The 17456-nt window shown below is 41.5% G+C and overlaps 1 protein-coding gene across 1 annotated transcript in view; it reads right to left on the bottom strand.

Moving 5' to 3' along the window:
• LOC121331374 (transmembrane protease serine 11E-like) overlaps positions 1–17157 on the bottom strand; it is a 39578-nt gene extending 22421 nt beyond the window's left edge. Inside the window, exons 1-3 of the mRNA XM_041395736.1 lie at positions 16994–17157; positions 8473–8594; positions 7682–7800 (exon numbers count right to left, since the gene is read on the bottom strand). Of these exons, the coding sequence (XP_041251670.1) occupies positions 7682–7800; positions 8473–8594; positions 16994–17157 (405 nt within the window). The remainder of the gene's footprint in view (positions 1–7681; positions 7801–8472; positions 8595–16993) is intronic.
• Between the last annotated feature and the right edge of the window lie 299 nt (positions 17158–17456).

Raw genomic sequence — 17456 nt, 5'->3', positions numbered from 1 at the left:
GGCCACATCTGCAAAAGAGGGATCATTGTCCTTGTACAATTGTAGTTCCTAAAAAGACTGGTCTTTCGGATAAAAGAAATTAAGAGGACTAATACATGGGATAACGTCAGGATTTAAAGTACCATGCTTATTCTTGGTGCAACCAATTTCAAAGGCATGTAATGACATGAGTGTTTCATTATAGTTATGTGTATTAGTGACAGCTGGAATTAAGGTCACCTAAGTATTCTCATTCCTACTCCCTGCTTTCAATTATCCATAATTAGCTTCCTAAAACTTTCACACTGCTATTAAAATTTTGTCCACTTAGGGGGGCAATTTCCAACTTTGGGAGAGAAAATCAAGTTTGATGAGAAAAGCATCTGTGCCAATATCTAGAGAAGGGCTTTTTGTTGGGGTTTTTCTTCTTCCCAAAATAACATGCTTTCCCCAGGAAAATTACCATGTGCATTCTGGGGTTTTTTTAAAGCAATATTTAGAGGTAAGGAGCTGAAATACAAGAGCAAATACCTCTTAGGAAAATAACAGTTTTGTGAAATCTAAGGGAGATCGTTGGCTATGTATTCAGCTTACAAGTGCCCAAATACCACCAACCACACAACTTCAGTATTGAATTTAAATTCCCCCTTTGGACAAAACCAGGATCTAAGCAGCCACTCTCTTGACCAGCCAGATTTTGATCACTGGTTTGCATCTTGAATCACTTCATTGATATAATTACTTGCAAACAATGCAGTAATTCTGGATTGTGAGTCTATAATTAAGATAAGGTTCTACCCTTAATCACACACACTATCGATAGCTGTGCTTTGCTTTGTTTTGAATTCCTTTTTCCACCTCAGGTTCACATCCATTCTCCTTGTGCACATTTGAGAGCTTTTAATGATGCACACTGGATCAGTACTAAAGTTACTTGTTTATTGAAGGTGAAGTGTGTTATGAATTTTCTGGATTTGTACATGCATATTATAACTTCTGCTTTGATGAACTCAGGAAAAAAATGAAAAAGAAAAATCAGCTTGCATGCCTTTTACTTGAGAAAATTGTATTGCATTAGTAAGTCAAAGAATGAAAGAAGTTGAAGGATCAATGAATTTACACAGGAAAAATGTTGGATATTAGGCATATTTTTAATAATGAATGATTTCATCTTAAAAGTTCATGAAATTTAGGTAGAGCTCACTGAAAGTTTGAGCTCTTAGAGGTGACAAAAAGCATTAAGCCTCAGGTCCATGTGCTACACTGCGTTAACTTACACCAGCATTTAAAAGTGCTCCATATTTTCTTCAATATTTACTTTCCTCTGCTAGTTTCTCCTGTTTCCATGTGACCCATGGAAACAGGAAAAACTGGAAACAAAATTAAAAACCAAGAAAGCATGCCAGTTTTTTAATCTATGCAGTATATACCTACACCAATGGGCTTTTTCTTCTATTAATTTCAATAGGAACTTCTAAAAACAGCATGACAAGTGAGATGCAGGCGTTTGCTGTGAGTTATTTCCTCTCTCAGAGTACAGCATTTCACCTATCTCTTTAGGGCCACACCTGTGTGTATACATACTGACAGTCAAGTGTGCTGTCAACCTCTAATTCCAGAGCTAAACAAACATGTTGCCAGGCTGTCATCTTGGCCACTGATCCATTGCTGTTTCCCTCTTGGCTGAATTACCGTGGAAAATCCTTTCTGCTTTGTTTCTAGCCCCAGCCACCCATAGAGGGCACCCCGAATGTACCACGCTACTCCAAGGACAATGCTTCCTATTTGTGAGAATCATTCCCTTAAAACTAAGCTTATAAAGTGGAAGTTGTCAAATCCCCTAAATTTATTTTGGTACTTTTCTTCTCAAAATGTTCCTTAAATAACTTTTTTTACATAGATAAAAGATTTTTTTCTGATTTTACAATATTGTTTTTCAGAATTAAAAAAAAGATACTTTTTTAACTCTCTAAAAAGTTAAATTTAAAAAGCTTAATTATTCTGGCTTTTGTACTATAGATGCATTTGTAAATAAAATTGCCTTTAGTGATGAACAAGAAAATCTTTAATAAAAGTTCTACTCTTTTCACTTCATTTTGGTACTATGTAATTACTTGTGGGAGCACATACAAAGCCTAGGAATGCTTGAGTTTAAATAGAGACTTGGATTTTAGATTTTGGGATCTCTATCCATAAACACTACCAAATCTCTTTTGAAATTTATTACATAGAGAACATTCTTACTCACTTTGGTCTGGGTGCTGAAAAACTCTGAAAAGTCCTTGGAAGATTCTGACTGCTGCAGATACCACAATTTCTGATTTGGCTAATTTGTATTAAATGTTCTTTTGTTTTAGGGGCTAAGAGGGGAAAATAAGTGGGGGTTTTGCACACACAGCAAATGAAGCTACATCGTACTTGTAGATACCTGCACATACTTGCACTTTTTTTTGCTGTAAAAATGAGAGTCATGTTGGACTGCCTTGAGCTTCAGCATACTCCCTTTTCTCAGGGCATGTTTACTCATCATCTCTAAAATGATCCTTACAGTCTGGTCTCCCAGAACAAATATTCTTTAGGAGTGTTTCAAAAACCTGCTGCCTTGGGGATCTGCTCCTACTGAATTAACCTCCCAACCCAAGGACCATGAGGCACTGATGGAGCAAGCCACAGACTTTTGAGCTTTATCTAAACACCCACGTGGAAGGTGTGACAAACACACCTCATGCACAGTTTCTCCTGGCTTTGCAGCTATGTGCTCTGAAGGGATTTGCATTTCACCAACCTTTCTCTCCCAAATACACACACTTCTGCTCCCCAGGAAGACTTGAGTCACGTGTGACCCTAAAAGCCCAAGTGCTATAAAACAGCAGCCTCATCTGCTCACTCACCAGTGTTCTTGGTGTTTTCAGATAGGCTTCCTTGGAGTCCAGCTCTGATAGAAACCCTAATCAGAACTTTGACAGATGCAGATGTGACAGTAATCTGTTCACAACTTATAGGATTCAAGATACTTCCTGATATTGGGATGATGCAAGCTTGTCCCTGGGTATAAAGCAGAGAGCCTTTCAGTTACAAGCATCCTGTTGAAGGCTAACCCTTCCAGCAAACAGGGTTATCAGGTGTCAGAGCTGGGGGGAGGCAAGGAGGTGCGTGACACCTGCTTGCTCCTGTTTCTTCTCCACCCAATTCATAGTGAGAGATGTGTCTCAATACCCTCTAAAATCACCATTTGCCAAGGGAGAAAACTGCCTTCTTCCTCACCAGTTCCAGCAGAGGGACTCAGCAGTGAGCCCTTCAACCTGCCGAGAACAGGCATCTGTTGTGCAGAACAGTTGTGCAGCATTTTCCTGTGGAATCTCAAGTGCCTCTGCAATACCCAGTAGAGACATTAAATTAAACCCACACTAATTCAACTCTATCAGATAGGACAAACTTCAAGAGCTGTGTTAATTAAAAACTTTCCCCCAACACCTGTACTTAAGGACATAGAAGATTCTCTTGTCACTTGGAAGTAGCTGAAGCAAGACGTTTGTTTCTAAGGAGATGTCGTGGCACACACACGTGCTGAGTTCTGAGGTGAAAATTACTTCATGAAATTCTGTTAATTCAATAGAAATATTTGGATAGGCAGTAGTTTCCCAGTGGAAGCATCCAGGTATTGTTTTAATATAAGCCCCAAGCCCTCTGCCCAGATCCAGCCAGTTAGTTCTGTGCTGGTTTCAGATGGTGCAAGGGGGTAGTCCAGGTGCCTTCTGGATTATGAGACAAAAGGGGAAACCCACGTCAGTCTATACCATGGCTCAAGGCACTCCAGGAAGGAAAACAAACACCTCAATTCTCCCCCAGCCACCCAACCAGCTGAGGAGGGAGCCATGCTACACTCACACCTGAGGAACATCCATCCACCCAGCTCCCAGCTGGGCTTACCAGCATATGGGAGCAGGACTGAGTAGGGAATGACAGGACAAAGCCCCAGAAGCTGGGAAGGGTACAGGGTCCAGCAGAAGATTCCACAGAGACACATGGACTCGGACAGGGAGAAGCAGCCACACAGCAGGGCTGGGAGCAGCTCTGGCCAGAGAAGGAGACAGGGAGATAACAAGGTGCCTGAGAAAGGAGAAGGGTTGCATAGGCTCTCCTTGAGGAGGGGAAAGCCCACCTACTTCGAGAAGGAAGTATCAGAAGTTTGTCACAGTGTCAAAAAAGAGCCAACAGGTACATTTACAAACCCCTGCTAAAGGATGATGTCTCTTTCTGTTGAGCAACCAGCCATGCACAAGGGATCACCTGCTGTGGCTGCTTGATATCCACCTCTCTCTCACAGCTAGAAACTTGCCAGCCTTCAGCTGAGACAACTTCCACTGAGATTGATGTACTCATTTCAAGCTCTCCTGACTGCACATCCCCTTTCCTTGGGGTCAAAGATGACTTTCTACACTAGACACAACACCCCTGCACCCTTCTTCCTGCACACAGGGCAGTTACTGCAGCTGCCCAGAGTGACTGGAATCATCCCAGTCACCCAGGTCTTCTGATTGTCACAGCTCCCTGCACTCTTTGGCATGCCAGAGAGGCTGGAGAAGCAAAGCTTAAAGCAGGGCCTTGGAAATCTCCCCCAGGATACTGTTAGTAAGAGAGTAGTTAGTGTCTCCAAGGCATTCTTGGGAAATCCAAAAGAGTTAATATATTTTGTGGGAGAAGAAAAAGAAATCCAAGTCTGGTGAAGGAGTTGGAGAAAAACAGTGTGTAAAAGTTGTGCAGATGAGCCACACAATAAGCGAACCCACGATAAAATAGAGGCTCCTTGGAGAAGCTGTGACTGTGCCCTTTTTTAGTGTAAGAGGAGACAGTCTGGCACAGAGCACTTTAGCTTGGCAAGGGAAGAGGGACTGGTCCAACTAGAAAAGTGAGGAGGCTCTGGTGAGCTGGAATCTCTCTTTCCATAGTGGCATTCAGTCAAGTCTGATTTTTCAAGAGAGCACAAAGGAAACACTCACAGACACTCACAGGAAGCCAGTCAAGGAGCAAAGACCTTTCATCATCTGTTCCTCAGTCCCCCCAGCTCCACCCCAGAAGACAGTTTCCAGACTTTCCAGTCAGCCCTGAGATGTTGACTGGAGCACCAGCTTCATCAGCTCTCTGGCATGATCTGGCTGCATTCCCTCCCACCTTCAATGAGATAAGAGTCAGGAATGTTGTTCACACAATGGGTGTTACTATTCAAATCTGGAAACCAAAGCAAACATCAGGCATTTGCTGCAGGTCCCAAGGAAGTCGAGATATGGCTTCCATATGGAAACAAAAACATTTTTCCTGGTGAAACACCAGCTCTGAAATGAGCTCTTTTCTGTGTGTTTCTGGAGACAAATGAAGGAGGGCTTCATCAGGAAGGAGTCAGAGAAGGGAACACTTGGCAGGGAGTTGCACTAACTCAGGTAATTTGAATGCTTCTGATTATCAGAGATGATTCACTTCTGTTCACTTTGCACCAAGTATTGAGAAAGACATTGCATTTATCTGCATTGACTCACTGTTTCACAATGAGCTTAAGGTATCGTTACTACTATGACAATGGGAAGGCTTGGACATCCAAAACCAGCCAGGGAAAGACTGCAAAGGGTTTTGGTAAATCCAGACAAATTAGAAAATGTGATAAAGAACTCAAGTTTCTCCTCCTCTGTCACAGAGTTGCTGTGAAGATGCTGAGAATAAAAATGCAAATGTTTTGAGACAGCTGTCTGTCAAGATATCAAGAGGATATACTGTGTGTCTGGAAAGATTGCTTTGATTTTTATCACCAGAAGATGAGTTTTGCTGTTATAAAATCAGACTTACAAGGAACACATTGTCTCATTACAGTATGGAGTTGTTTTCAATAAGATTACAGACAATTCTCAATCTCATACGTCCTTGTTAAATGGAACACCTGGAACTAAAACCACAAAAAGCCAAACTTATGGCAGGGACCATTTACAGAAGCAAAGAATTCATAAAATTTGAGACAGAAACATAGAATTTAATGGCTGAATTAAGGACAGCTCTTAAGAAAAATTACAGGAATGAAGGAAAGACAGCACAGTTCTGTGTATGTTTGTTATGGTGTTACTTATCAGGTACAATTAACATGCCCTGATATAATGGTTCTCACTGCTCAACCTGCACTGGTATTTACTGTCACTACTGTCAGAGCTGCTCAACACCCAGAGAGGAGATGGGGTTTCCAAAGCATTGGCTTCCATTCAAGCATCTAAATTGATAGCCATGTTCAAAGGAAATCTGATTGCATTGGACACTGTCTGAAAGAACTCCTTAGCTAAAAGGAGTGTTTCTTTGCCAAAGGAGGCACATGTTTTTAAAAAAATAAATGAAGAAGGAATGGAGTGGGAGGAAGAGATACAACTATACTCAGTGAAGTGTTATTCCTCAGACTCCTTCTCAGTCCTTGCCTTCATTCCCCCTCAGCAATACACAGTGTCTTCTTGGTCAGGGAGAACATTCCCTCTCCAAGGTCCTATGTCACAAGGTGAAAATCATTGCAATTATTAGGCAATTGCTGTACAGTGGTAGCACCGAAGCAAACACAGCTCGTGTAGGACTCTATACATATGCACCAGAAGTACATCCTGGGAAATCTGGTATAGGTCCCAGCAGACAAAGAGGGCAGAAAGAGAACAGACACATACAGAGAAGAGGACAACTTGACTAAGGTCACTGAAGCCCTCAGCCGTGGAGCTGTGAAGAGATGCTAGCACTGCCAAGTCCCTACTTCTGCAGAGCAATATCCAGCACAGCTCACATTTTGTTGTGGACAAGTGACATTGCCCTACATTAAAAGACAGTGGGGGCCAAAGCATTGTCCTATTAACTGGGTATCTGTGCATGGTTGCCAAACAGGAGGTAAGAGATATGCATCAGATTCTGATGAATGAAACACAAAAAGATACAAGCACAATCACATGCTTATTGCTGTATAGAGATGAACTCTGTAATTAGCATCTCTGGGGTAGTGTCCCAAAGAGAAAACAAGAAAGGAAATTGCAATGTGTCTATTTATTTCCATAGCTACTGTATGACTGAGAGCCACTCAGCAACCTCTGCTATTTGTAGGAGGGTTTCCCAACAAAACATACCAAAGGCGCAGGAAAAGGGCTTGTGTGTTGTTTTCTAAACACACAGTAACATCCCAACAGGTAGAGTTCCCCACCCTGTAAAGGAGAGGGTGTAAAAGAATGCTTTCCTTAGAGACAATGGGACATAAATCACAAAGCCAGGCTCAGGGCATGGAAAGAGAACACACACAAATTATGAGATTAGTTCAGCTGATTACAGCCAAAAACACCAAGGCTGTGGGTTCAATCACTGTATGAGCATTTCACTGAAGAGCCGGAGTTGATGGTCCTTGTGAGACCCCTTCATTTGAGAGTATTCTGTGATCCTACGATCAGTGACATAAGAGGAAGCTGAGATTATTTTAAATATCTGCCTCACCACTGCTGAGACAGAGAGAAGTGACAGGCTAGAAGACACCAAGTGCCAAGTGCCTGGTGTGCCTGGTATGATCATGCCTCTCCTGTTATCCATTCCCAGCTCCGGGGACTGAGGGTACACCGGACCCTGTGGTCTCCGAGTGTGCTGTTCACATTGATGACTCTTATTATCACACAGTCCTTAATGGAAAGGCACAATGATCCAAACTTACCAGTCTCTCAACCCTCTCGCTCAGGTCTCTAAACCTTCCTGAGGATTGTCTGGAAAATTCATTATTGTACCGGATGTTGGTGATTTTTACATTGGCACTGTAATAGAACAGCTTCTGATCTGTAAGGAAAAGAAGAGGAACAGGCAATACTCAAAGTACCAAGATGAATGAACTTTAGAGAAACACCTGGCACCTGACTTCTAGGGAGTGGATGGGCCTTCAGCTGTATCCAACCCATTCAATACTGCTTCCAAAAGCTAGGAGCAGTCACTTGATTCGGTTAGGTGATCTAATCCAAGTTTTCCCAGCAGTGACATTTCTGGCCAACCAACAGCACTTGGGGCTCACACAGAATCACAAGCTGCACCTTGCTGCTTAGTTACCTTCCTTCCTGCCTGTCCACTCAACACCAAGCCCTGGCAGGAAGCTGCAAGTGATCAGAGAAAGGGAACAGAGAAACACCCCAGAGACACATGCAGAAAGCTCTGTCTGCCACTCATGTAAGGGAGAACACACACTTATGTATTGACTTCATCCCAAACATAGATCATGAGAAAAATTTGAAATGAGTGAAAGTAAACAGAAACCACAGCCCTATATCAGCCTGCGCCGCAGGAAGTGTTCCTAGGAGATCTGCAAAGATGCTAAGTGAGGAAGGAAAGAGAGCTCTAGAGAAGCAAGTGTTTTTCCCCCCAAATAAGCTTTAGACAGACTGGTGAAAACTCATAGCATTATCTGGCACAGCAGGCATAGAGGAAATTCAGTAAGCATTGACGTTATGCAAAACTTACCATATGCCAGAAAATAAACTAGGAGACCAATGGTGATTGCTGCTGCCGCTGCTGTTCCAATAACGATTACAGCAATTTTCCAGGGCTCAAAATGTCTTATTCTGATGGCTGACTGATGAATTCTGGGGAAAAATATGAACAAAGGGAGATTATTAAGAGATGCTTTTCTATTTAAGGCCCCCTCCCCGCCCCCCGCCCCGAAATTAAGCTAAAGTTTTCTCCCTCAACATTAGCTGATTCTTCCCAGCAATACAAATTGACTTCTCACCCAACATGCTTGAAAATGAAACCATGACACAAGACTGTTTTGAAATAGGTGTTGGGATGTGCTAGAAGTCAAAGAACACAGACAGGTTTGACAGTTTTAGGTATTATTAGGGGCAAATCAAGTAAGAGTCTTACTAAGATTCTCATGTGACTCCCAACTAGAAATTTGCAAGACCAAAACTTATTTTTCAGCTAGGTGAACTTTCACACAGCAATGTATCCAGCTTTCAATTGGTTAAGCAAATCATCTATCAGACACACTGGAACCTTTGCTCCCAAAACTGCTTTGTGCAGTAAAATTGGGAAAAAGCACCCCATACTTTGTATAGTACACATCTATACATTATTCCAGCTGTTCAGTCCACTTCAGCCTTCAAAACAGAGCTGAACAAAAAAGAGAAAGAGATTTCAGATGGCCAGCCTATGTTTCCTGCCTTATTCAGACTGAATCTAAACACAAAGGCAAATACTGCTTTAAGCAGTGTTTGCTGAAGTGACAGAATGACAGGGAAGGGCAAAAACATGTGAGTAGGAACCTCACCAGAGGCTTCTCTCTGCTGTGCTCTTAATTGCATGGGTACTAATCCAAATTAACTCATTAGAAAAGCCAATGGACAGTCAGTATTATTTTAAAAACGCCCTGAAAAAAAAGTTTGTTACAGCAAATTCTGTCTTTGTCTATAAACTCAAAGACTCCTTAAGAACCTTAAAGCCATTTTTCTATTATCAGCCATTCTAAAACACAGAACAAGAAGCCACTATTTTTGGTAAAGAGTCCTTCATTCTGTTTCTCACACCTCACTCATGCAGACATGCACACCTGGTGCAGCCCACCTCAGAAAAGCAGGCTGCAGGGATCCTCCCCCCAGGGTGTGAGGTCCCTCAGCGAGTTCCCATGTACAAAGTACACGCAGCTCACTCCCAGAGCACACACCTCATGAGCCAGAAGTTTAAATACATCCAAATAAGCTGAAATAATTGCAAGTGACCCCTGCAGCTGTGTGCAGGAAAGGGACAGCAAGCAACCGTGCATGGCTCATAAATAGCAAAGCAGATGCTGATATTTCATTTTAATTCCAGTGTGATGCCTTACAATTACAATCTTATTACTTTGGCTTGGAAAACAACTGACTCAGGCCAAATATCATGATACGTGATTGAATGAAAATGGGAGTAATAATTTGTCACTTGGATCTGTTCTGACTTGTTCTGCATGTCCTATTTAGTGTTCCCTTCCCTCCTGCTATCCTGTATAACAGCCATTAACCTCTCATCAAGTTTGCGTCAAAACTCATCTGTGACTCCATAGCAAAAAAAACCACCCCCAAAATGCCAGACAAACAAAAAACAACAACCAACCAACGAGCCAACCAAAAAGACCCCCAAAAAGCAAATACTGAAATTGAATAATCCTGTTAACAGTTCAGAGATGAGCACCTCCAAAATTATTTCTGAGACTATTGTATGAAAATTGCCTTAAAACTTCAACTGGAGAAATGAAAAAAAGAAAGTATAAGTAGTCAGGACTCTACCTCACTAACAAGATTATTTCTAAGTTGTAGCTTTTAGGTGAAATCATAAAGTCAGTGGTGAGTTCAACATGCATGTGTTGTTTTATGGTTTGTTGGAGTTTTTTTTCCCTCACTCCAGGTAATAGTCTTTTGCATGGCCTAAATGCTTTGCAAATGTGTCTATTATGTTTGAAATGAAACTGAGTTACAAGAAAAACCAACAAAACAAACACAAAAATGCATTTAATTTAAGACAACCTACCCTTGTCTTCTTGTAGATCCTCTCATTTAAAGAACAGTTGTCTTGATTAGGCTGCACAGAAGGAAAACACTCAGAAGGTCTTTCAGCTGTAATGATCCTGGCATAACCTCAAACCAAAATGCTGGGTTGGAGAAGCCCATTTGAAAGGCTGAATGCCACATCTGCACCGCAGTAGGGTGAGCCTGAAGAAATTACTGCCTATCATATCAGTGAAACAGCAGTTTCAGACCAGAAGTAACATGGCTGGGACACAGTTAAATAGAGTACTATAAATTTGAAACCTTCTCAGCATTCTCTGGTATATAGTGTAAAATTTTTTGTAAGTCTTATTCTTTATTTCTTCTATTTCAAGTTCCATGTTATCATTAACAAACAGAAGCCCCAGTTCACAACAGTTACTCACACATGTGATTTTACTCACACTACATGACTTTCACCTAATTCACAAAACCTGTTTGAGAACATAATTTCAAAGATGTGCAGAGGGGTTTCAGCACCAGCTTCTATACTGAATTTCCTCAAACAAATTCATCTTAGAAAGTCACTTAATAGGAGAAGGAGGTGCTGTTTGGGATTTGCATGTCTTTTTTCTTGATTTTTATCTTAAACCTTTCCCCTTCCTTTAATATATAAACAAGAAACAGCTGTTAAATTTTATCCTCCACTCCTAATTTCTTTTAAAAATGAATTTTTGTTTTAAAAACAAAAGGTATTTCTGAGCAAAATATTCTTGGTTAGGCTGTACCATCTGGACAAACATTTTGAATAGACAGGCTGCAGACTAAGAGGATTTCTAATCCAGGTTTTCAAAGATATCTGTGAGACAAACCCAGAAAGATTATTGAACTGATAATTTTTTATTCCCATTAACTTTGAACTTTATTAATGCTTTGCTGTACCTCCTAAGGTTCATTCCTCAAAAAATTAATTCTTTTATGTGACATGTCCCACTGTGTAAACTTGAACAGCACTTATAGGGATTCAGTACACACAAGAGAAATATTTATTTGCCAGAACAGTTATTGTGCCAGAACTGAAACAACTGAAATCCATGTGATGACCTGTCGGGGCTTGAACACTCTGGAGAGAGCTGATAAAAGTTCAACACTGTGAATTTATTTTTCTCAGACCAAGAGCCAAGCAGTCTTTGCTTACTCCATGGGAGCAGTGTGCTCAAAGCAAGGGAACAGGCACGGAAATACACAATAAGGTTAAAGACACTCCAGCTGGGAAAGTCACTGAAGTCCTCCAGAGCAGAAGTGGACATTTTATGCCTGAACCAAATACCTGAAGATGAAAGCTCCCCACCGACCTCAGAGGGCTTTCTGACAAGGTCCCTTCTGCTTGCAGCTGAAGTGGCCTGTCCCTGTTCCCAGGAGCTCTGCTCTTTCCCAGGAAACTGTGTCTGTGCAGTAATCTTAAACACCCTGCAAACAAGGACTGGATTTCATCTCTTGACAGAAGACTGCAAGGGATTAAGATTTTCCAGTGAGGAAAAGGAGTGAAATACTTGTTGGCAAAGAGAAACAACAAAAACTGCCATAGAATTGTTTACACTGACATAACAATTTTACTTCTTTGTCCTCTCTTGGTTTCCTAGTAATTCCCAACATTGTCTCTGCTTTTTCAACTGAAATTCAGCTGACATTTTCCCAGAAATACCCACTGAGACCTTTCCTGAACAGTGGTCTGTGATTTGGAGCCCTGCATTCCATACTTTGATTCCTTCACATCATACACAAAGAAGCTTTTCAGGAACCTTTTCCTCAACAAGGAGCTCACACCAATGAATGCAGAGCCAGAGGGATCCCTCCTATTATGCATTATGGAAGGCATAAGAAGGACACAGTTAATTATGTCTGACTTTTAGTAACAGAAGAGTATCAAAAGAAAAATGTCAGTCTCAAAGGAAAATTTAAAATATTGTCTAATATCCTTACTTGGGTTTTTAAGGATGTTTAATAAACAAATTATAAACATTGCATTAAATAAATCATAAATGCACTTGACTCACTGCAGCCTGAAACTCTTAGTTTATAGAAGAAATTAGTGTCTTTTACCTACTGAAATTTAGGTTCACTTCTTGCAAAGAAGCAGAGTTAAAACTGCCATCTAGGAGTCAAACTGCCTGCTTCAGAGGAAAAACCTCCAAGGTTTTCCTCACCAGGGCTGGAAGCACATTTGGACAGCAGTGGGAGACCTCCATTACCTGCAGTGAGCTTTGTGTCAGAGGCAGTGTCCAGCTAAGTCAGCATGCACCAGGAAGGAGAGCACAGGCTCTGCTTTGGCACGCACCCACTGGCAGTGGCTGCTCAGGAAAGGTGCTGACAGGACAGGCTGATGAAAAGCCAAACCCAAAACAGTCACCTAGAGATGATCTCTTGTGGGCTATTACACATCCTCTGTTTTTAGTCCTTCCTATAAGAGAGGCATGCTTAGATCGACAAAATTTCACCTCTGTTTTAGGATACATACAGTACCTATCTCTTAAGGTGCTTTGAGAAAAAAAATATATAAAAATCAGTATAGCAGTAGTTGTAATATTACATTACAATGCAATGTAATATACAAATACACAAACAGTAGGACAGTGATGTGCTTCAATTTGTTTACTGAAATAAATCTCTTTACTGGTACATGAAAACTATACTTACCATCACTCCCAAGGAGCTCTGCAAGTCTGATACAGCTCTTCTGCTGGTGTGCATTGTGACAGCTTATGTGGACTCAGAATCTGACCTTCCTTTGTTCATCCACCTTCCTTTGCAGTTTAAATGCTTATATTTCTGGATAATAATATCTATTCCTGTGCTTTATACTTTATGTCCTGGTTTTGACTGGGATACAGCTAATTTTCTTCTTAGTAGCTGGTACAGAGCCATGTTTTAGGCTTAGTGTGAGAATACTGTAGGTAACACAGTGGTGATTTAGCTGTGGCTCAGTAGTGCTCACTGTCAGTCGAGGACTTTTCAGTTTGCCACACTCTGGCAGTGAGCAGATGTGAAAGGAGCTGAGGTAGAGCATGGCCAGGACAGCTAACCTGAACTGGCCACAGGGATATTCCGTACCACAGAGCATCATGCTCAGTATATAAATGGGGGGAAGGTTGGCTGGAAGGGGCCATTCCCTGCTGTAGCATGGGCTGGGCATTGGTCAGTGGATGAGCAATTGTATTGTACATCAGTTGTCTTTCTTTGGATTTTTTTTTTTTTGTTCTTCCCTCTCTATTACTAATAATAATAATTTCAATTAGTAGACTGCTCTTATCTCAACCTATTGGTTTTTACCTTTTTTTCCCTAAATATCCTCCCCATCCCACGGGGATGAGGGTGATGTGTGTGAGGTGTGAGTGGCTGCATGGCACTTAGCTGCTGTTTGAGGTTAAACCATAATATATGATAAACAGTTGCTAGGCTGGGTAGATAAACAGTGAAATGCTGTAATCTAGCAATGTATTTTCATTGGACAGAAATGGACAAATTTCTTCATGGGAAAAATGTTGCTGAAATTAGAGAAAGCTCCCTAGACAGGTAGTTCAGCTGATATTGAAACCCCAGGCAACTCTCCACTAGCAGAGAAATTGGGTAATTTCTGCATTCAATTCTGTATAAAATCTGTCTCCCTGTTATCACCAAATCTGTCCACAGACTACATGAAGCTTTCAGACTGTCCTATATCAGAAACATGTCAAATTAAGCCATCCCAGGCTTTGTGTTAGCTTGGCTTCATTCAAAAGGAGAGTCTGTATTTAATAAAAAACCACAAACATGGAAGGAGTATGAGGTGGAAGCAGAATGCCTTGATTTGCAAAGCTTATGCTGACCCGAAATGTCCAATCATAAAACTGCATGGGAAAACCAATAAAGGGAAACACTTCTAAAATACCCTCTAAAAGGAACAGCAAAGGCCAGAGAAGCTGCTGGGATTACACTGGGGCTTACTCAGGGAATGCAGATGACAAGATTTTAAGGCTCAGGAGGAGGTCTTGTCTCATTCTAGTTTTCTTGTCTAAAATGGTCAGAAACTAAGGGAAATCAGCAAGGAAACATCAACGATTCCAATTCCATATGAGTCAAATCAGGTGTGGTTTGTACCAGAAGCAAAAGTATTCCACTAGGGTTTCCTAAATTCAGGATCTGCTCTGGGACAAACTGAGCAGGATAGGTTCCTTATTGGCACCATGCAGGAATCACATCTGCCTCCTGCAATGATCGAGGTAAACTCCCACTAATGCCAGTGGCACATGAGTGTCCTTGCACCAGGGCTGGCATCTATTTCCTGCTACACCTCAGCAGTCTGTAATTTGCATTCATTTTGCCCACCTACTGCATGACAAATTGGTGCAAGTGGCGCTGCATTTCCACCTGCATATTCACTTTTAGACTGCCCTATACGACACCAGCCACTCTGTGCCTCACCCTGCCAGGGCACAAGACCTTCACAGGGAAGCTGCAGAGAGGACACTGCACCTGCTTCCCAGAGTGCAGGACACAGCACAAGCAGCAAGGCTGTCTACTCCACCCAGTTTTCCTCAGCAGGTTTGCTTCCTGAAGGATTTTACAGAGCACACGTTCCTACTTAGCTTGAAATGCTTTGAAAAGGTGACATCTTGGAACTGGATAAAGCTAACAGTGAAACTCCACTCTTGCAAGGGACTAAGGCAGAGGAGGACGAGCTCAAACAGCAAAACTTACACCTCCACACTCAGATCCACATCCCTGCCCAGCAAAGAACTCTGGTTACACAGGAGCTTTGATTAAGACTAGGCAGTTTTCATCCCTTCCCACAATGTACTTTAGATTTTATAATAATTTAAACAACCATTTAAACAATTAAATCCTTTCCTAAATAGGAAGCAGCCAAACTGTGCTCAGAGGTTATTTAACTACCCTCTAGCACACTGTCATTAAAATTATTTATACCACTGCTGATATCACAAGGACAAGTAGATTTACATCCAAGTAGAAAAAAAAAAAGGCTTTTCAGTTCTGTTAGGTAGAGAACTCTCTTAGATTTCCCTGCTTATGTAACAAACACAAACTGATAATCACAACTGACGGTGATTTCTTCTTTACTTGACAGACAGAGTAGCATATATTTTAAGTTATGGATATTCAATGGGGCAGAAAATCTTTGGGTATTGAGCAGGGTACTACTAAGCAGCACAGAGCCCAAAGATGAACTTCACCCTCTCCTGGCAAAGTCAGGATTATTGACTAAAATGATATTCTTTCCACAAAATGAGAGCAACACTTCAGTGGGCACAAAGAATAAGTTTTGCCCATCCAGAAACAATGTTTCTATTTCAGCATGCCCTGAAATTACTTTAAAAACCTAACTTTTAAAAATGCCGAGGATGGAAAAAATAAGTAGTATCTTGCAATCATCCACAGCCATTTGTCCAAAGCAACACAGAGAGAAGATTAATGTTGTAGTTTTTAAAAATCACGCACAAAAATTCAACCATCCTGCCAAATCATTAGGATTTTAAAAAATAATTCAATTTATTTTGAATTTTGTCCCTGAGGTCATGCTTTTAAGCTTCATCAAGTGCTGAGACAGCAAAAAAAAAAAACACACACGGGAGACTGAGCATTCCCCTATTGCCATATGAATCCAGAACCCAGTGAGTTAAACAGAATTACAAATTCCAAGATGCTTCCTGTACATCTAGAACCCAATCTCTGTTCTGACCCAACATACAATAATAGAGTGCTGCACCTGGAAGACTTATTTTTGTAAAAATACTCTGAACTTTCCAGTGCTGTCTGAAATATTGTTATGGTAAAACAAAACTAAGGATATCCAGCATCTCTGACTGCCTGAAACACTTTCTGATGCAAATCACCTATTCATTACTCCCTAGAAATCATGGCTTCTTCATTAAAATACAAGGGATAAAACCAGAATGATGAATATCTATAGTGTTCCCCTTATGTAGTTGTGCTGACATCACTTATTTAACCAGGATTTTTTGCAGGATTTCAGGGAAATAATATTGCAACTACACCTGACCAAACCCCATGTTTTTCAAAAATCATGTTACTAGCACTTCATTTTGACAAAAAAGAGCTTCTTGGTTTCTGCACTGCTGCAATAAAAGCCTGCTACAGGCAGATTAAGATGATCAGAAGGAAGAAAAGAAGGCTTTACTTCTGCATTTCTCACTCCAGCCACGTTACTCTTTTCACCCAGACCACAAGCTCCAAAACCATCCTTTCATCTTGCAATTTCCTCTTCAGATTTCCCTCTGTTTATCATCCCTTTTCAGAATGCACATTTCAAACAGATCCAGGATGTACCCCAGGTCTAAAAGCATGAAAGAGGCATAGATAGAGCACAGAGCAGCAAAGCTAAGAGAAAAACCAGATTTCTCCTCCAGACCTATGTCCTTGAAGCCCTAAAGCTTTCCCACAGACAGTACCCTTTAGCACCATTACACCCCCAAATTGAACTTGCCAGGTTCAAACATGCCACCTACTTTTGAAGATCCCATGGTAGGTCCCGGTAGGCCTGGTAGCCTTTCTGCCCACCAATGAAGGCTTGGCTAAAGTCTGGACTGCGCAGAGGATGGTGCTGGAAAACGCAGGAGTCGCATTGACTGGTGTGACGGGAAGGGAAAGCTGTTGAATGAAGATCCTTCATTGAGGCACGGTTGGCGCAACACCCAGCACCCTGTGGGTTATTGCAAAATGAGGGAACGAACTTCAGAATAAAAACAAACAGAGGTAAGCATGGAGTTGATAAGGAGACTGCAACCTTCCGATCAGCTCCGCATCAAAGAGCTCCCCAGGCAGAGATGGAGTGAGCAGATAAACCGGCCCAAGCAAGAAGACTTGTTCTTCTCTACAGCGGAACAGGAAGTGCGTGAGATTTCCCTTTTCCAGCACTCCCTTTCTGTCCAGCTTTTATCCCTACAGCAGGCCTTGCCTTGAGTAGCTGCA

Source organism: Onychostruthus taczanowskii, unplaced genomic scaffold, assembly GCF_017590055.1.
Source record: "Onychostruthus taczanowskii isolate IOZ18803 unplaced genomic scaffold, ASM1759005v1 scaffold12, whole genome shotgun sequence".
NCBI classification, from domain to species: Eukaryota; Metazoa; Chordata; class Aves; order Passeriformes; family Passeridae; genus Onychostruthus; species Onychostruthus taczanowskii.
This window is presented reverse-complemented; position numbering and strand designations above follow the sequence as displayed.